This window comes from Cygnus olor, chromosome 7, assembly GCF_009769625.2.
Source record: "Cygnus olor isolate bCygOlo1 chromosome 7, bCygOlo1.pri.v2, whole genome shotgun sequence".
Lineage (NCBI taxonomy): Eukaryota > Metazoa > Chordata > Aves > Anseriformes > Anatidae > Cygnus > Cygnus olor.
Genome location: NC_049175.1, coordinates 23,330,801 through 23,350,530, shown reverse-complemented (window position 1 = coordinate 23,350,530; position 19,730 = coordinate 23,330,801). Strand labels below are relative to the sequence as shown.

Sequence of the window (19,730 nt, the reverse complement as noted above, 5' to 3'; positions counted from 1 at the left end):
TTGTCTCCCACGGTGGTGCTGCCACGTGAGCATCAAGTACCCCTCCACTGCATTTCCAGCGATCCCTCTCCCAGGGCGCCTGCCTGAGCAGTGGGCTTCTGCACAGCTGCCTGAGCAGGGTCCCCACGGCTGGCAGGATGGTGGCCAGGCGTGGGTGGCCAGGGAACCCGCTGTGGGGCACTGCTTTGGGGCAGGAACCACCACTGCCCTCAGTGTTCACCGTGAGGAGGCCAGGATGCCAGGCAAACGTGGTGCGAGGGTGCACATGTGTGTGCAATGCTGTGCTCATGTCTCCTTGTGTGCCCCAGTGCTGTGGGCGCGCCGTGTCTGCCGCCTTGCACACACGTGTGCACTCAGGGCAAGCACCCCCCTGAGCCCAGAGCCCCGCTGAGCCGTTAGCTCGTCCCCGGTTTGGTAACCACCCCGGTAATTATTCGCACAAACTCTTCCAACACCGTCCTGGCGAGCGGCAGGTACAGAAAACAAACACAGGCAGCGAGCCACCTCCGGCGTGCCGCGACTGCGAATGGTGCCGGCCACATGGGGCCTGGGGCATGTGTGTGGGGCCACAGGGTGCCCCCCGATACGTGCTGCCTCCCCCAGGGCCCTTCCCATGGGCATTGTCCCCCCAGCGGGCTGGGACATTTCTCTGGGGGGACAAGAGCAGGACCACAGCCACAGTGGCCGTGCTTCAGTCCCTGTGCCCCTGTGCTGGCTGGGGACGCGGGCGAGCACCCAGGAGCTGCAGAGGGGAGCGGAGGGTGGGCAGGAGATGAGCCGGGCTGTGCCGGGGAGGCGAGGCAGGGCGCGGGGCGCATGGAGCCTGGCTGCGCTGGCGACCGGTGGCGGTGGCGGCAGGGACAATGGACAGGAAATTAGAGCGAGGCGGCAGTGAGACATGCTGCGGGGGGGAGGGAGCCTGAGCTTCATGGAGGGCTGCAGGCAGGCTCCGGGAGGCTCTTTTCCTGTGGCCCTTGTGTGCTCGCTCCATCCCTGCCGACCCAGCCCCTGGCACCCTGCAGCCCTGTGCCTGGTGGCTCATCCCCCAGCAGGATGAGAATCAGCCCGGGACCAGCTGGGTTCATGGCCCCCCAGCGTGTCCCCTCCAGCAAACCCCAGGTGGTGCAGCACGGACTGGGCGCAGGTGAGCAGAGCAATGCTGACTCTGAGCACTATCCTCCAAGACACTTTGCTGGGGCTGTCCTTGCTCTTTTTGGAGCACCGTGAAGGCCGAGGCACCTGCACACAGCCCAGCGAGCACACAGCACCCACACGCAGTGTGCACACTCGTGCATGCATGCAATACAGCCTGCGTGCAGCACCCCTGTCTGCACACACCCTGTGCACACACATCACGTGTGAGCACCCAGCACAGTGCCCAAGCACACGTGCGGCCTGTGCACACACCCGGCGTGCACACCACATGCACACACTGTGCATGCTGCGTGCATACACCGTGCACACTGCCCTGCACACACCGTGCACAATGCCCTGCACGCTACTCCTCGCTGCATCTCCTGCCCCGGCTGGTGGCTGCCAGCACAGCTCGGGCAGCAGCCTGCCAGGCCTCACCATGCACCCTCGCTGCTTTTTGACAGTAGAAGAGGGCGCATGATGTCGCCAGCAGCACGCCGCAGGATCCCTCGGCTGCTGAGCTGCCCCTGGCTCCTGGCACCGCTTCCTTCTCCGGAGGGGCTGTGCTGGGACCTCCCCGCTCCGAGGGTCTAATTTCCACCCTAAATGTATTCATGGATAATTTATCCCCAGTTGTTCCTGTGCTAATGTTGTCTTTTAGCTGAAATAGCTCTTCTCCTCCCTGGCGTTTACCCCGCTGATGTATTTATAGTGAGCGCTCTGTTCCCCCGCAGCCTGCGCCGTGCCGTGCACGAGCCGCCGGCCTCCCGCTGCGGGTCCCCCGGGCTCTGCCTCCCCCTGCGATGTCTCTGTTCCTCTCCTCCCAGCACTTGCAGGTCCCCGAGACCCACAGAGGGCCACAAGCGAGTCCCCAGCCCCGCCAGAAATGCCTCTCCTGGTGCCTCCTAGGATTGCTTTTGCCTCTCCCATGACTGCACACCCCTCGCACGGTGGCTCACAGCCTGCAGGCGATGGATGCCCGCACTCGGCAGGCTCCTCGCTCCGTGCCTCTCCTCCCTGCATCCCTCCCCACCACTGTCCCATGGCACCCGCCCTCCTCTCTTGCACACCGACCCCTGCCAGCTCTGCTCCTGCCCCTGGCGCCCAGACACCTCCCAGCCCGGGTCTCTGTGCCAGGGCTCGCAGTGACCTGCGGGCTCCCACCTGTCCCAGCAGCCCCCCAGGAGCACAGGGGCTGCTGCCTCCCACTGGCGACATCATTATGGCCCTTCCTGGGTCCCTGCCTTCTGCCAGCCAGCCTGGCAGCCCCTGGCAAGGGGCTAGCACTGGGGCCAGGTCAACCCCGAGGTGCATTTTGCCTCGTCTTCCAGTTCCTTTCATCACGGGCTTGCCGTGCTCCCTTGGCAGCAGCAGGGCACAGAGGCAGTGCCCCAGCACCCTGCCCCTGGCTCTCCCCGTGCCCAGACCTGCACGGCCCCCAGCCACTCCTGTCCCCGTGTGCAGTGCCCCCGGGTCCCCACGTGGACTCTTCCTGTCGCCGGGACATCATTAGAAATGTTAATTATTAATTATCACTAAAAGCCCTTTTTGCTGCATTGCTGTTCTCCGCCGATCTCTCTGCCCCGTGCTGCCTGTAACCGGATCTGCCCGCGATCGGCTCCTGCCTCGCGGTGCCTGTCCCTGCTTTCCCTCCCTACCTGCGGGGGCTCGTGCAGGGCAGTGACAGCAGGCAGAGCCCCTGTCCCCTGCAGGACACTGCCCCGCGGACGAGCTGGGCTTGTGCCACCTGGGGACATGGAGGAGATGCGGGACCGCCCTGCCCTGTGCCAGGAGAGGGGACGCAAGGCTGGGGAGGGAGCTGGTGGGTGCCGCGATGGGGCCTGGGCCCATCAGCTCTTCTTGCGCAGGGCCATGGGGTCCTCATAAGGGGGCACGGGGACGGGGCTGCCTTGCTGGGGGGGTCTCAGGTGTGTGGAGGCCCTGGGCCGTACCCAGATGGGGAACAGCAAATGGAGGCTGTGAGGAAAGCTGGGCGCTGCTGGCAGCCAGCTGGGGCTGGCAGGACCCGTGGGGCGGCTGCGTTGGAGGAGCCGTGCAGCTGTGGAGAGGCAGGGAGATGTGCAGCCTGCTCCGCTCGGCCTCCTCTGCCAGGGCTCCTGCAAGATTTATCAGCTCCAGGTGGGTCCCGCAGATGGATCGATTCAAATCACGGACCACGGAAAGCAGCCGGGTTCCTGCCCACGGGGCAGTGGCTGTCACCCACGGGCAGCAGTGTCACAGCCAGCGCCGGGCGAGACACGGACAGAGACCCAGGCACGGCTGGCGGGCAGGAACCACCTCCCAACAGCATCCTGGGTGCCTCCCAGGGACCACAGCCACAACAGATCAAGCTGTGACAGTGACAACAGGGGCTAACTTGGGCAAAAGCACAGCCCGTATCCCCCCGCGGCGTCTCTCCTGCTTATCCTGCCCATTTCCCAAGAGCCGGGCTGCCCGGGTAGCACGCTCCCCTGCTCGGGGGTTGTCACCCACGCCCCCAAGCTGCTGCACGGCCATCAGGCACGGTCCTGCTGAGCAGGCTGGCAAACAAGACAGTACCGGGAAGGAGACAACAGCGATTGCTCAGGGAGATTGCGCTCGGGGGCAGGCTCCCCGGGGGAGTGCAGGGAGGAGCACCCAGGCTGTTCCTGGAGCGGTATTGATTCCTGCAGCACCGGCGCTGCTTTCCCTGCCTATTTATTTTCGATGTGCAGGAGAACAGAGGGAGCAGGAGAGCCCTGCTCATCCCCCCAGGCCAGACCTGTGCTCCCAGGGGCATGGCCAGGGCTGCCGGCCCGCAGCCCCATCGCCTCCCTGCCCGCCAGCCGCCGGCAGCACCGGCGCCTGCCCGCACCGCGGGCTGCTTCCTCGCATTATACAGCGCTGTCACGAGCCGCCGGGTCCCCAGGTGTTTGGTGCAATAATGCAACGCAGATCTAATCTGCCCCAGCCCCGAGCTCTCCGCAGTCCCCTCCCCTGGCTGCTGCAGGCTCCCAGGCCAGGCGTTGGGGAGAGCTGGGGTGAGGGCGCACACGGCTGTGATGGGCGATGCCCTGTGTGCCCCTGCGTGCCCACTGCAGCTCCCGGGGCTTTTCTCCATCAAAAGCACTCTGCTAGCACTTGCTCTGCAGCAATAAATCAGCTGGGTGCTCACGGCAGCGTGGGCCCACGTTGGGTTCCCTAGAACGGCTCAGCAAGGTGGGAGCTCAGTGCCAGCTCCCGGCTGCGCTGCGTGACCCATTTATTGCCCGGTGTTTCCGCAAGAAGCGCGACATGCACAGCTCAGGGTTCACGGGTCGTCCTGGCACCTCTCTGGGCTGTACCTGGCTCTCGGTGCGTGGGGAGCCCCCCCCGCTGTGATGCACCGTGTGTGTGTGTCGAGCTGGCAAGTTCTCAGCTCCGAGGACACGGGAGCCCTGGGGCCACGGGCAGGTGACCAGCACTAGGGCTCAGAGGCAGGGCTGGGGGAGAAGAGGCTGCTCGGGGAGCAAGGGCAGAGCCGAGGTTGTCCCGCGCCGCCTCTCCTCCCCGCTCCTGTCCCCGGGGCTCAGCGCAGCGCAGGATGCTGTGCATGCAGGAGCTGGGTGCACGACTTGCCTCCGATCGGAGCCGGATCTGGGGCTGCCGACAGCCCCTTTCTCTCCCGCGCTGCTCCTTTCAGCCTGTGCCTCCCCGCGGCCCCGGCTGACGCAGCTGCAGATGAAGAGACAAGGAGAGGCAGGCAGCACTCCCGGCCCGCTGTGCCGTCCCCTGGGAGGCACAGGCACGGCAGCTTCAGACCCAGGCTCTCTGGCAGCCCCGCTATCAGCAGAGAGCGGCCGGCCGGCTGGCTGCCCGAGCTGTGCCGGGGGGGTTAAGATGCCCAGGCAGCCAGGGCTGGGGTGCAGGTGGGGGTCTGGGACCCCTGGTGCAGAGCCATGGGGTGCTGCAGCTCCCACCAGCGCTCTCCCCACCTGGGATGACTCCCAGGAACCCTAAAACCACCCTAGCCCAGGAGAAGTGAGGGCACGGCCATACAAAGCCCTGCAGCCCCATGCTGGGGCGGCCAGCCTCGGGGCTTGGTGCAAGCAGGGTGGCGGTGCGAGGGGACCCTGTCCCCTTGTGGCACTCTGGAGGGGACCACAGTGTCCCTTGCGGGAGGCAGGAGCACACCAGGAGGGGACACCTGAGGATGTCTCCAGCAGGGGGAAGCAAGGGGGGGGGTCCTCCTGCAGCCCACACCTCGCAGCGCTTGGACCACGCTGCTGCTGCCATGGAAACTGCCTGCGGAGCATCGTGCTGCCTCTCCGTCCAGGGAGACAAGGCCACCGCTGTCCCCAGCCTTCCCAACCTCCAGCCAGGGTGCTGTGACGCCCTGAGCTCAGCCAGGAGCACCCGGGAACAAGCGCTGCTCAAGCCCGGCAAGCCCAGTCCCCCCAGCTGCTGATGGCTGCTGACCCCAAGCACGGAGCTGGGCCCATATGGGGTTTTGGGGTGGGCTGCATGGGTTTGACTGGGCAGGCATGACTGGGTGCTGCGGGGTGCTGTGGTGGGGTGGGGGCACCCCGGAAGGGACACCCCGGGCGAAGCAGTGATGGAGAGGCCAGGGAAGTGCTGGCAGGGGCTGCCTGGTGCCGTTCCCAGACAAACCCAGCTCCCACGCGGCCAGGGGCTCCACGCTGCTTGGCCTCCCACAAACATAAATCATTTTCTAATTTATAACATGAATAATTGATTTTGCCTCCGTAGCTGGCGATAAATCTCCTGTGCGCACATGCATAAGAAAATAATAATAATGAAAGCGATCAGGAGCTGCTGCCATCGATTACTTGCAAGAGGGGCCACGGTCCCCTCTGGGACATGGTGGGCTAGGGCTGGGGCTGCTCCCGACGGGCGCCGGGTGACCCTGCTCGGTGTGAGCCTTCCTCATCCTGCCCTGGGGCCATGGGGGTGGCAGGGATGGCCCTACACATCTCAGTCTTGCCCAAGGGTTGCCCTGCTCAGCTCCCAGGAGAGATCCTGCAGGGCTGCGGTGATGGAGCATAGCCTCCTTGTTCCCCACTGAGCCCAGATCAAGGGAAATAAAAGGAAAAATGCATCATCGCCTGGGCCTGCCACCCAGCATGGAATAACCAGGTCCCGGTGCTCAGGTGCCCCCGGTGCTGAGCCCTCAGGGCTGTACTGGCACGTAGGCGCAGGCACGCAGCTCCGTGTCCCCCGGGCTGTCCCCTGCCTCCAGCAGAGCCCAGCCGGTCCCCGTGCGCCCCGTCCCTCCAGCCCGGGAGTGCTCGGCGGCGGCAGCGCCTCATTAGGAGCCGAGGCTGCGCTGCTCCCCGGCGCGCTCCCCTGCCGCCCACGCCGCCGGCGAACGCGTGCGAGCGCCGGGGCCGCGTTCATTATCCGCTCGGCAGCCAGCCTCGCTCCACGCCAAACCCCAGGAAGGATGCGGAGCGACGCGGCCCGGCGCAGACACCTTCCCTCCGCCCGATCGTCTGGGCCTCCAAGGCGCTGAGCACCCCGCAGCACTCCGCCTGCAGCGGGAAGGCAGGATGCGGCCCGAGGGGCGCCTGGGAGCCTCCGAGCAGGCAGCAGCGCTCCCGCTGCCTACGTGACATTAAAAGCTAATGGGAAATCAATGGCAGCCTCCCGCGGGGTCACGCCGGCGGGCAGCGCTGCGGGAAGCGGGAGCCCTGCGCCCACCGCTCCTGTTGGCCATGGAGCCCCGTGTCCTTGTGTCCCTGTGTCCTTGTTGCCCCATACCCTCGTGTCCCCATGTCCTTGTCACCCCATGTCCTTGTTACCCCATGTCCTCGTCACTCCATGCCCTTGTGTCCATATGTCGTTGTCGCCCCGTGTCCTTGTTTCCCCGTGTCCTTGTCACCCCGTGTCCTTGTCGCCTCACGTCCTTGTGTCCCCACGTCCTTGTGTCCCCACGTCCTTGTCTCCCCATGTCCTTGTCTCCCCATGTCCTTGTCACCCCATGTCCTTGTGTCCCCATGTCCTCATGTCCCCGGGTCCTCGTGTCCCTGTGTCCTTGTGTCCCTGTGTCCTTGTTGCCCCATGTCCTTGTTGCCTTGTGTCCTTGTCACCCCATGTCCTTGCCACCCCATGTCCCTGTCACCCCATGTCCTTGTCTCCCCATGTCCTTGCCACCCCATGTCCTTGTGTCCCCATGTCCTCGTCCCGCTGCCCCCCAGCACAGCTCCTGGCAGCACATCCCAGATGCCCGTCGGGGTTCCCGTGCCCACGGACGCCCTAAAAGCCAGCACCGACGACCCTCGGGGGGTTCCCTGGGGGACACGGAGCCCCCATAACGGGGAGGGAGCAGCCGGGCCACCAGGGTCACCCGCTGCCGTCGCCTCCCCGGCCGCCGCGCTGTCCCCCGGGGCCGCCCCGGCGCGCTTCAGCCCGGTGGCGCGGGGCGGTGCCGTGCCCGCGCGGGTGCCGGTGCCGGTGCGGGTGCGCGGGGCGGTGCCGGTGCCGCCGCACTACAGGTCCCGGCGCACCCCGCGGCGGGACGGGGCGGGCTCGGCGTGGCGGAAGCGGCGGCGGCGGCGCGGAGCGGCGGGGGACCCGGCGAGGCCACCGGTAACGCCCGCGCCGAGCCCCCCGACGGGCGGCCCCCGCTGCGGGCACGGGCACCGGGGGGGCACCGGCGAGGGGCGAGAGCGGCCCGGGGGGGCGCCCCCTGCCCCGTCCCCGCCGTCCCCGGTCCCGCCGTCCCCTTCCTGTCCCCTGCCCCAGCGCGCCCGGGCGGCTGCCGGAATCCCTCCGGCCGTACGGCCCGGGTGCCTCGTCCCCGTTCCTCACCCGACGGGGCGGGAGCCCGCCGTGGTGGGCGTCCGCGGGCTCCGTGCCCCCGCACCGGGGGCTGATTCTGCGCCCGTGCCCCCCCGGCTCCGGTGTTGTGGGGCTCCGTTTTGGGGCTCGCTCGCCCCGCCACCACCGTGCCCCCCGGTCAGCCCGTGTCGGGGTCGGCGGGCACGTTCCCGCTGCGAGCCGTCCGGGTGCCCGGCTCTGCCTGGCCGCGCTGGTTTTGCTTCCCTGCAGCTGGCTTTGGGAGGCCCCCGCCTCATTTGCATTTTTCTGGTTAAAAACGGTAATTCTGCCCTTTTGAGGCATCTTTATTTTTGAGCCGTCATTAATTTTCCCTCCCCCCTTATTTATTTATAGACCTCCTCGCTTTTGTGCTGATCCTGCCCTGGTATATTTGTAAAGCCCTTTGTATTCCCCGTACCCCCCTCGCCTACTAACTCCTTCTGCTTTTGTGTTGTCCCTTTTTTTTTTTTTTTTTTTTTTTTTCCCCTGCAGCTGTTAAGGGACGGTATCGACCTATAAATCACCTCCTGCCTGAAACGTCCCCCTTCTCTTGTTCCAGGTATCTCCTAGGAGCATCGGGAGCGAGAGGCGCGATTGAAATCTCTCCCTTTTCTCCGCGTGTTTCCCTTTGGCAGCCCGCCGGTGTCGGCGCTTCGCCGTCTCCTCGCGTGGTTCCGTGGCTGGTGCCGTGCCTGGAGCACGTCCCTCTCCCGGGAGCAGGGCAGGGAGGTCTTAGAGCCCCAGCAGCCGCGGGGCCGGGGCAGGCGTAGGGTGGGCAGCAGCCCCCCGCTCTCGGGGCGCTTTGCTTGGCGTCGTGTTGTGCCGGCGGCCCTGTGCCATTGCATCACCCCGTAGCCAGTCCGGCCTCACCCTGCTGGGTACCCAGGTCCTTCCGTGGCCCTGCTGCATGAGCCCGTCCTGCTCTGCTTAGAGCAGGAGAGGTGTGGAACGGCTGATATCTGTGATGGGAGACACCTGGGAAGCCTTGCAGCTTTCTAAAAGGGCGCAGGGAGGTGGCGGGTGCGGACGGGCAGCTCCTGTCCCCGTTCTGGGTGCCAGCGCCGTGCAGCCAGCGAGCACTTTGAGGTGAGCTTCCTAATCGGGGCTGTTTAGAATCTCCTTGTAGCTTCGTTTTTATTAGTAGTTGTAGGATTTTTTTCACCCGAACTGCGGCAGGCTGTAAAGAGTGACATTGCCAGCGTGTGAGCTGCGCGCCGAGGCTGCGCGCGGTCCCCCAAGGGCGCTTCCTGCTCCCCGAGCAGCGCTGCGAGCCGCGGCCCCCGAGGTGTTGCCGTTCCCTGCCCACCGTCAAGGCTTTAAGGTTACGTGCTCTATCGATGGCAGTATGGATTGAGTGGAATTAGAAACCTCGAAGGCTAAAAATACAGCGCCCTGCCAGGAAACGAGGCAGCCTGCTGGGAGGGCGCTGGGTGGCACTTCAACTTTTCCAGGAACTGGCACGCTGCGTGCGAGCCCGACAGCCCGGCATCCGTGCGTGGCCCTAAGAGAGGGAGGAGACGAGCGCTGCCCGTGCACGGTGCCGGTGGTTGCAGAGGAGCAGCACGGGCCGGCACGGTGCCCAAGCAGCTGCTCAGACCTCACAAACTCGTGCCGGAGCCTCGTGCGCCCCAGCTGAGCCCGCACGGCGCAGGGGAGAGGAGATATAGGGCGAGCGGTGACTTGGTCCCCAAGTTTGGGATCCATGGGGCTGCCCTGCCCAGCGTAGTGTGAATGAGACCTGCAGCCAGGGCTGTTGCTCTGCCTCCCGGAGCGTGAAATCAGTCGGAGGTGACGCGTGGCCGTGGCATCTGATGAAGTGTGTAATAGACCGGGGGCAGGAGCTGCGCTGCCCTTAGCAGTAAAAAAAAACCCAAACCCTCTGTGCTGCGGTGTCCCTGCCAGCCCGGGCTGGCTGCTGGGGGCTGCTGCAACCTTGCTGTGTTTGTGCCTTGCTTTGCCTGGTGTTCCCTGCGTGACATGCCCGGGGACAGGAGCTGCCTGCCGCATGGCTGCGGGACGCGGCTCGTCCCTGGCAGCGCGCGGGGAGAGGATGCTCCCAGCACCGCCCGTCTGGCTAATGCCGCACCATCTGCTCTGGAGGGTGAGGCAAGGTGAATGGCAAGCTTTCGAGGAGCCCATAAATCCTGCGTGCGAAGGCTCTTCTTGGAGGTGACTTGGGATGTGCCTGGAGCGATGCTGCTCCTGGCTGGGCTCCCCGAGCGGCGCTGGCACGTGCGGTGGCTGAAGGGAAAGGAGAGCACCCTTGCTGGGCAGCGTCCCGGGGCTGGAAATCCTTGCTCCCGCTGGGGAGCAGCGCTGATGGGGCTCAGCAGTCCCCCCGCAGGCTCAGCCCCTTTTGCTGGAGGGGAGCAGGAGCAGCACCAAAAGCCCCGGCTCCTGCACGGGGCGCAGGTCGCACGGTTGGCGCGGTGGCACAGCCACGTTGTCTGCCAGGCCTGGCTGCTGGGGGCATTTCCCTGGGGAAATTCCCCCCTTGGAGGGAGTGGAAGCAGCTCCGCAGCCCTGCGAGCGAGGCGAGTGGTGGAGAAAGCTCTTTTCCCTACTTTTTAGCTATAAAATGCCCTCAGCCCCATGGCCGTGCCTCCGAAACGGCATCAGGCGTGTGGCCTCGCAGCCGGGCGCTGCTCCCCGTGGGCAGGCAGATGTGGCTGGAAGGTGTTTGCTGAGGAAGCGTGTGTTAGATAGCATTACGTGTGCCAAAATGCTGATGGCCGGGGGCTCCCGGTGCCCCCTCCCCACCGGCACACGGCTAGGCTGGGCTGCCGCTCGGTGAGAAAATGTATAACGCCTCGGTGCTGAAAAATGACTAACCCAGAGCTTGGACGGTTTATAGGATGCGTTGCTTTTTTCTCAGTCGATAAAGACAAAGGGGACCATTCTGCCAGCGAAATTAGTGTATCAAAGAAGGGAAAAAAAATGACAAGCGCCGCGTATGTCTCTGCAGTGAGAAAAATGGTGGGGGCAGCGTTGCCCCGGTGCCCCCTCCTGCCCAGCACCGAGTGCCCACGGGGGTGGGCAGGGGCATGGAGCTCCTGGGGAGCACCGGGGATGAGGCTTGAGGTGTGGGGTGAGACCCTGCTCTTTGGGGGCTGTGCTGGGTTGGGAGGTGTGAACAGGGGGCAGCCGGGTCTTTGCCGGTGGTTTCCCCACTGAAGCCGCCGAGCCGCCTGCTGTCTCCATCTCCCCGTGCCGGGCTTGCTGGCGGTTTCGTGAGAGCCGGGAGAGACCCATCCATCACGCCAGGGCTCTGCGGGGAGCGCTGCCTCCATCCGTCTGCCTGTCTGTCCGTCCATCCGGCAGGCGCGGGCAGCCCCAGGCGCTTCCCGGCCGGCCGCGGGGCACAGCGGGCTCTGGCAGCCCGGCACCGCCGGCTCTCCGAGCGGGGCCACGGGCACCAAGCGTGCCACCGCCGGCCGGGGCCGCCCGTCCCGGAGGCTCGGCGTGGTTCGCGGGGAGGGGAGAGGAGCCTAATGTACCGGAGGTGCCGCGGAAATGAGAGCCTTGGACGGATTCCTGGCCCTATTGATCCGCCGGCAGTTTATGCATCCTGACATTCATAATCTCGGTAGGCTCTGATGTTCCAGATTAATGGGCCCAGGGGCTGTCCATCCGTCACTTCACATTAATTACTGAAGAGGTGTTTTTCCAGTGATTTACCTGACAGCGGCCCGTGATGAATACCCCTAAACAGAGTGGGCAGTGATTAATCACGGGGCCCCGGCCCGGCCCCGCTCTGCCTTACCCTCAGCCACAGCACAGCCCCCCACCCCATCCGTCTCCATAAACGCTGCCTGATGCATATTTATAGGGGCACGGGGCCTGGCAGATAGCAGCGCGCCTGGTTGTGCCAAAGATGATGAAAAATAAATCTCCGCCAGGATGGGGCAGCCCGGGAGCCTGGCATGGCCACGGCTTCTTGCCAGGATGTCCCCGTCCCGACCTGCTCAGCGTGCTGGCACCGGGGATGCTGCGGGTGTGTGCTCAGCGCCATGCATTCAGCAGGAGCTGAGCTCCCCTGCCTGCAGCACCAGGGCTGGGGTGGGCATTGGGGTCCCGTTTTTGCTCTCAGCACCTCCTGTCTCCTGTGCGATGTTTGCACCGTGATGGTGATGGTGAGGCTGGTCCCCTCCAGGGGACCTGGAGCACGGTGCCGAGCCACCGGGAACTGTCCTGGGAACCGCAGGCAGCCCCTGTCCTCTGCCCAGCTCCTCTGGCTGTGCCGGTCCTTGCAGCAGCGAGTCCTGCTGGTTGCGAGGCGCTGCAGGCGGCGTGGCTGCCTCTGCTGGCTGGCTTTCAGCTCAGCCGGACCTTTAGTAGTTGCATGTCAGCTCCTCATCTCACACCCGTGTGCCAGGTCCCCGCTGCAGCTCCGTCTCCTCCGTGCGTGGCACGGTCACTGGCTGCCCCTCGTCCCTGCCCTGCGATTCCTGGTGCCCTGCAGCCTGGTGCTCCAGGGATGGGAGCCCTGGGACTGCCTCCTACCTGCCCACCCCGCTCCTGTGGTGCTTGGCCTAAGGGCTGCTCGGGGCGCGGGTGGCACTGACGCTTCTCCCCTCCGCAGGTGGCGGCGGCACCATGCAGCCGGAGGCGGAGGGCGGCCGGGCGCGCCGCAGGAAGCCCGACATGGCGCTCTACGTGCCCAAAGCGCGGCGGGAGAGAGCGGCGCAGGAGGCGGCTGCGAACCACCGGGAGCCCGAGAAGCAGCGCCCGGCGCTGGACGTCGGCCGGGGCGGCTCCGAGGGGCAGAGGCGAAGCCCCGGGGCCAGGACGCACGTGGGCAGAGCAGCCGGCAGAGAGAGCAAGGCGGGCGCTCGCCCCAAGGAGCCCCGGGCAGCCTCCGCCGGGGATGGAAGGGTACCAGGTGCGCACAGCCGGGGCTCCAGGGCTGGCACGGAGCCGGGAGGCAGCCCGGAGAACGCGAGGGCATTGCCCAGTGTGCAGGAGCCAAGCCTGGATCTGAGCGCTGCCCAGCCCTCGGACAGGCAGGGCAATGCATCACAGGACGCAGGGCTCAGGGACCGAAGCTGTGGGGTGCTGCGGACGGTGCCGGACCCGCTGTCCCCGCAAGGTGCCCAGCCTGGGGATGCGGGGGTGACCCCTGAGCCTGGGGGTGACCCCGATAGCCCAACGGCAGCTCCGCCGAGCGTGGTGTGTCGGACAGAGCCAGGCGGGTCGGAGCATCTGGGGGACAGCACCCCGGGTCCGGGCAGGGACCTCTCGGGGTGCCCGGCACAGGGTGGCCTGCAGCCGGCAGGGGAGGGCAGCACGGGCAGCACTACCCAGCTCAGCTGCAAGGGTGCAGGTCTGGACGCCCAGGAGGAGGAGAAAAAGGAGCATGGGGTGTCTCTCCTCGCAGGGCAGAGCGAGGGCTGTGCCCCCAGGGCCACAGGGGAGGAGGAGGGGAGGCAGGGAGGCAGCACCGTGGCTGCCCCAGGAGGAGCTGCCTGCGAAGCTGGGTGCTCAAGGGGGGGCGTGGGTGACGGGTTGGTGCCACTGGGGCAGGCTGCAGGCAGCACATCCCAGCTCCTGCCGGAGCACACAGGGCAGCTGCCGCCTGGCAAGGAGCAGAGCGATGCCCGTGCCGGACATGCCGGTGGGGAGGGAGTCCCTGCGCCCCATGGCAGCACCGGGGCTGGGAGCAGCCCACCAGGGGCGGAGAGTGGCACTGGGGAAGGGGCTCCCCCGGGAAGCCCCGAAGCCCCGCCGTCCCTGGAGCTGCTGTGCTGCGCTGTGGAGCGGCTCTCGCCCAGGACCTGGGCTGAGGAGCGGGCGCAGGCGGATGAGGACGAAGACTCGCTGCAGCAGCACCGGGAGGAAGAGGAGGAAGAGGAGGGAGGTCTCCGTAGCAGCTCCCCAAAGCCAGGGCCCGCCAGCACCGAGACCCAGAGCCACGGCAGCCCGGGCGGCGAGGAGAGCTGGGACGCGCTCTTCAATGATGACGGGGACTGCCTGGACCCACGCCTGCTGGAAGAGGTGAGCTCGGCGAGTCGGTGAGCCTGGGGGTGGCTGGGGGTGGCTCTGGGCTCTGTCCTTGGGGTGCTGCCTGGCCGTGCAGCGTGCTGTCACTTCCAGCCACCCCCAGGGCACGAGTGGTGCCGAAAGGTCCAGGAGGGTGCTGCTGGGAGCTCCTCGCCCCTGCCTGGACCCATTCCCCTCCTGTCCCTCGGTGCCAGCGAGGCCCTGTGAAGGCTGGGGGAGATCTTCCCTCTCTAGTACATAAAGTGCACCCAGTAAAACGTGCTCGAGAGCCGTAAACTGCAACTGCACCCTCGTGAAAGCAGGGCTGGTAATAAAGAAATGGGCTGAGACGTATGGGCTCCCATTGAAATAGCAACATGAAGTTTCCTGAAAACTACATCTTCTTAATCAGCTGTGGCTCATTACCATGCCCTCCTGTAAGCGTGTGCCTAAATTTACTACAATTAGCTGCTTAGCACTGGGGGCCGTGCTGTTCTCCTGCCGTTCGCAAGGAAAGCTCGGCTTCTGCAATGAGCCTGGAAATCCGTTATTGCATTTTAAATCAGCAGCGTAAAACTGGTAATGTTCAGAATGACATCAATGGACCCAAAGTAACAAACAGCGCTAATATTAAAAACGAATGTCCAGCCCTGACTGAGAGCAGGGCTCCAAGTGCCCGATAATAGCGGTGTGCAGAAATGGGATTAGCTCCGGAGGGTTTTCCCTGGGCTTGCACGGGGACATGGCTGTGCCGTGTTATGGTGTGGCCGTGGGATGCTGTGGGCAGCTTGTGCCACTCGGCGTCAGTGCTGGCTCTGAGGAGCTCTGGAGCACCCGTGTTACATCCCCCGTGCACTCGCTCTGAGTCAGGGTTGGCCTTTCCAGGGAGCTTCCCCAGATGGGTGAAAAAGGACCTGAAAAAGGGATTTATCCGTGAAAAGTTGCTGTTTTTCCCCCCTCCACCCTCGGAGTCCCGTGCCGAGCCTGGTTGCTTCCCGATGCCTCCGAGCTGCTGGGAGGCAGATGCGCCTGCTCGGGGAGGGTTCGGGCTCTTGGGGAGATGTAGCTGTTGTTAATTAACTAAAAGGACAAGAAAATTAGTAGCGTTCTTCGTCATAACTGAATCCTTATGCGCTGCGGATAGCCGGCAGAGAGCAAGATTTATGACGTTCTGTGTCGGGAAGAGATTTCTGATAGCAGACGGCTCTTTAATCTAGCAGGAGAAAACATAACGAGATCCACTGGCTGGAAGCTGAAGCCAGCTGAAGCCAGACTCAAAGCCAGGCGCACGTTTTTAACACGGAGGGTACTTAACCACTGGAACAATTTCCTTGCAGCCTTGCTGGATTCTCCACCAGCTTGCCGTGACTAAACCCAGGTGTCGGTGTGCGAGGGACCCGCTGTGCCTCCCCGGGGCTCTGCCCTGCAAGAGGAGCTGTGGGGTGAGGACAGCGCCTGGGGCACTGCGTGCTGGTGGCAGCAGCTCTCCAAATCCGTCCCTGCAGGGCGGGGTGGTGGCTGAGGCACCTGTGCGTGCTCCTGCACCTCTCAGCACCTGGATGGTGCTGCTCCGTGCTTCTCTGGCTGATCTCTTGGAGCAGGAGTGTAAGCAAGGTGGGATGGGTCTTTGGAGAGCAGCGAGCCGCGGCAGACAGACTTCATGTCCTGGGGCGTCCTGCCTTGGCCATCCACGTCCCCCAGCTCTCCCCGGAGCCTATCCATTGCAGGGGGGGGCAGGCTGAATCTGCCCCACGTCCCCTTTGATGGTGCCCTGGGATGCAAAGCTGCACCACTGCTGTTAATCCTGCCTAGCCAGAGCATCCTTGTGCATCGGTGAGCTCGGGCTTGGGTCCTGCCCTGGCTGAGCACGGCTGGGGGCCGTGCTGCTGCGGCTGGGGGGCTGCGGGCACAGGGGGACCTGTTGGGCCATGCCTGCCGCGCAGCCGAGCCCGGCTGCCAGCCGGCTCCAGTCCTTGCCGCCCCGCCACACTCGGTGATTTGTGAAGGTCAAGGACCGCGCCGGCACTCCGCGCTCCGGCTCTCCAATCATCGTCCCGGCGCCTGGCGCTACCCCAGTGCCCTGCTCCCTCGAGCATCGCGGCAGGGCTTCATCCTGCTCCCTCGCGTCCCCCAGAGCAGGCAGGGGGGCTGGAGCCCAGCCAGCTGAGTCGCTCGGCCGACGGGAGATGGTCCTGTCCGGCAGCGCTGGGCTGTCCCGCAAGCTCCATAACTCAGCTCTCCCCTCCGCCGGCATCCAGCCGCCCCGGCGGCACCCCCTCACCTGCCGTGAATCCATCTTCCCCATAAAATTGTCGGAACGAGCACTTTTTATTGACTGAGCTGCCCGGGATTTATGGACTCTAACCTTCCAGCCGTGGTGCGCTCCGCTACGACAGCTTGGGGGATCGGGCTGGGGACCCGGCTGAGTTATGTGCCTGCTCCCCGGCACCGCGCCGCAGCCCCTTGTCCCCCTGGCACTACATATTTTGGGAAGCTGAGGTGCAGCGAGTGGTGCTGAGGGGGCCTATTGGCACTGGTGCTGTTGGGACACAGGGGAGCGGGGTGGCTGCGTGCCCCCGCCGCGTTGTGCAGCTGGCAGTGGGAGACTGATGCCTGTATTTTAAAGTGAAGGTTGAAGAATTGGAGAGGTAGAAAAGAGCTACAGCTGTCATCTTTTAGGGCTGGAGAAATGCCCCGCTGTGAGATACTAAACGAGCACAGCCCGTTCAGCTTATCAAGGCGAAGGCTGAGAAGTGACTTGATTACTGTGAGCGAGTGCCGTCACGGGGAGGGGATGCCTGGGACCCAGGGCTCCTTAATCCAGCAGAGAGGCAGAACGAGAACCAACGGCTGGAAACTGAAGCCAGACAAATTCAAATTAGAAATAAGGCATAAATTTTTAGCGGCGCAAGTAGTTAACCGGTGGAACTGGCTCCTCGGGGGAGCGGTGGCTTTCCCAGCGTGGTGCCGCTGGTGTCTGGCAGGCGGCGGTGCGGGGAGGTGGGACGGGGCTCGCCGATCCCCGTGTTCCTGCATGGTGGGGTGCTCGTAATGGGAAAAGCAACCGCGTGGCACGAGTGTCCTGGTGGCTAACTCCCAATGTCCCACCGCTGTTAATCCAGCAGCAGTGCTGGTATGTGGCACGGGGGTGAGACTGCTGCCCGGGCAGTGCTGGTCGTCCACCAGGCGCTGGTGCTGGTGTCGGGGTCACTCAGCACCATCCCTCTCCCACCCCGCAGCTCTCGGGGGGCGAGAAGCGCCGGCAGAGCCTGCAGGAGCCCCGCTTCGACTACTACGGGGCCGAGCCGGCCGCGCCGGACCTCAGCGATGCCGAGCTGCCCCACGTCATCGAGATCTACGACTTCCCCCCGGATTTCCGCACCGAGGACCTGCTGCGTGTCTTCTGCAGCTACCAGTGAGTCCGCGGCTCTGCCCAGCGCTGCGGGCTTGGCGCCGGGCCCCGCTGGCAGCACCGGTGCCTTGCTGACCCTCCCTCCGTCTCTCCGGCAGGAAGAAGGGCTTTGACATCAAGTGGGTGGACGATACGCACGCCCTGGGCATCTTCTCCAGCCCCATAACAGGTAGCAGCCCGCGGGGTGTTCGGTGGGAAGGCAGAGGGGGGACGTCCCCTCCTGGCACCGTCTGGGCGCACCCCTCGGCTCAGCCGTGCCCCGTGGCCGTGCCGGGCTGCCCGGCAACGTGCCGCCCTCCCCACAGCACGCGACGCCCTCAGCACCAAGCACCTGATGGTGAAGACTCGCCCGCTGTCCCAGGGCACCCGCGCGGCCAAAGCCAAGGCCAGGGCGTATGCTGGTGAGTGGGAATGTGGGGGCACCCCCAGCGCGCTGAGCACTCTCATCCCAGTGCCGTGGCTGAGCTGGGGCCATGCCAGCCCCCTGCGTGGGTGCCCGCGCTGACGCCCTCCTCTGCTCTCCCCCAGACTACCTGCAGCCGGCCAAGGAGCGCCCCGAAACGTCGGCCGCCCTGGCACGGCGCCTGGTGATCGGCGCCCTGGGGGTGCGCAGCCCCCAGACCCCTGCCCAGCGGGACGCCGAGCGCAAGAAGCTGCAGGAGGCTCGGGGTGAGCTCTGGCCCCGGGAGCCTCTCCCTGCGCTGCTGTGGTTTTCTCCTGACCCTGGGGAAGAGCTGTGGGCAGCTGGGGGGCGATGGGGGCTCGGGATTTACCCGGTTTTTCCCCGCAGAGAGGAAGCGGCTGGAGAACAAGCAGCGGGAGGATGCCTGGGAAGGCCGGGAGTGAGCTGCCTTCGCTTTCAGCCCTGCTGGAGGTGCTGCCGGGGGCCCGAGCCCCTCTCTGCGGGCAGGCAGGGCACCGGCACCTGGCGATGGAGCTGGGCCTGCCGCTGCCCCGCGGGATCTGTGCAGGATGGTGCTGGGGCATGGCCACGGGGTGCTCGAGGGCTCTTTGGGGCCGTGCAAGCGCTGTCCCCGTTGGGCGCTGTCGGCCGGTGCTGCCCGTCCTGCCGGCGCAGGCTCCCCTGGTGCTGTGGTGGCAGCCAGCGGGACGCGGGGAGCTCGGCGGCGACAGCGCCGGCCACGCATTGCGGGTCAGCCATGGCCACGCTGGGCCTTGTGAACGAGAGTGTCTTTTATTTTGCTAATAAATACCATTTATTTTGCCTCGCCTGGCCTCCGAGGAGGGGACACAGCAGCGCGGGGTGCCGAGCTTGTCCTCCCCTGCATCTCCCTTGGCGTGTGCCATGTGTGTGCTGCGTCCCCCCCGCCGCTGCTGGGGCTTTCCCCACTGCGGGGTGGTGGGCGAGTGGCAGGAGGGGCAGGGAAGGGCTGGAATGTGCTGGCAGGGCCCCTGTTTACATGCGCGGCCCTGAACAGCGGGGCCCTTGTTGGGCTGCGGGAAGGGCGGCCCCGTTCCCACCCCGGCCCTGTTCCCGGCCCCATGCGGGGCTGTGATGTGGGCTGCGCACCTGGGCCCGGCGGCGGGGGGCTTCCTGCCCTGCCCCGCTGACCTGCCTTTCTCCCAGGGCCGTGGTGCATCAAAACCCTAAAACTACCCCTGCTGCCGCTGCCGGAGGAGCACAGCCTGCCCCGCAGCCCCCAAAACTCTCAGGGCCCTTGTCTGGGGGGCTCTCGTGCCCGCAGCAGCAGGTGGGGAGCGGTGCTGCTGCCTTTCCGCCGCCCGTGCCAGCGGGTTGTGTGTTTTGGGTCACCTCGTGGCAGCCGCCCCGTGTCCCCTGGCTGTCCCCCAGCTCGGTGGCGGAGGAGCTGGTCGTGACCCCGCGGCGGTGGCTGCCTGCCCCCGCTGCCAGCTGGGAACCGTCTCGGCCGTGGCTCTTGGCAGCGAGCGGCCGGGTGGCTCGGCCAGCGGAAAGTTTCAGGGCGAGAGGATGCTCTCACACGGAAAGCATCTTCCCCCGGTCCGGCGGGGAGCGGGGGGAGCCTTGGCGGGGCGAACCTCCGGCAGCACGCGCCTCGCCACGGGCCTCGCTCGCCGACATCCCACAGGGCTGCCAGCCCTTGTGGTCCTCCACGTGCGGGGACAACACATGTGGAGCCTGTCCTGGCTCCGGGGAGGAGACGGGGGCTGGCCAGTGCGAGTCCGAGCCAGTGGGATGGGGACAGGGATGGGGATGGGGACAGGGATGGGGTTGGGGCAGAGCGGAGGTTCGGGCTGCAGTGCTGCCAGGAGGGGGTGGCGGTCCCTGGTGGCTTGCTAGGTGGGATTCCCATTTATATCCTTAAAAAAGTAATATATGCTGGAAACCACCCAGCGGAAAGAAACAGAGGGCAGGGGCACGTTGTCCCCTGTGTCCCCACCTTGCCCTGAGGAGCGAGAGCTCCCA

General features: G+C 65.7%; 1 protein-coding gene across 2 annotated transcripts; it reads left to right on the top strand.

Annotated features, from left to right (window-relative positions):
* Positions 1-7,647: 7,647 nt before the first annotated feature.
* Positions 7,648-18,550, top strand: R3HCC1L (R3H domain and coiled-coil containing 1 like). 2 transcript variants are annotated; one of them, XM_040563710.1, is made up of 7 exons: positions 7,648-7,701; positions 12,515-13,926; positions 17,151-17,326; positions 17,422-17,492; positions 17,629-17,724; positions 17,852-17,992; positions 18,114-18,550. In XM_040563710.1, exons 2-7 carry the CDS (start codon positions 12,529-12,531, stop codon positions 18,167-18,169), a joined length of 1,938 nt encoding a protein of 645 aa, XP_040419644.1. In that variant the 5' UTR covers positions 7,648-7,701; positions 12,515-12,528; the 3' UTR covers positions 18,170-18,550. The 2 variants fall into 2 exon arrangements, with proteins under 2 accessions (XP_040419644.1, XP_040419642.1); XM_040563708.1 differs by lacking the exon at positions 7,648-7,701 and adding an exon at positions 8,256-8,491.
* The last annotated feature ends 1,180 nt before the right edge of the window (positions 18,551-19,730 follow it).

Excerpts from the sequence above, each read along its gene's own strand:
- R3HCC1L (XM_040563710.1), top strand. The coding sequence starts at position 12,529 with ATGCAGCCGGAGGCGGAGGGCGGCCGGGCGCGCCGCAGGAAGCCCGAC. Across the intron at positions 13,927-17,150 it reads ACCCACGCCTGCTGGAAGAG|CTCTCGGGGGGCGAGAAGCG; the intron begins GTGAGCTCGGCG and ends CCCACCCCGCAG. Across the intron at positions 17,993-18,113 it reads GAAGCTGCAGGAGGCTCGGG|AGAGGAAGCGGCTGGAGAAC; the intron begins GTGAGCTCTGGC and ends TTTTCCCCGCAG.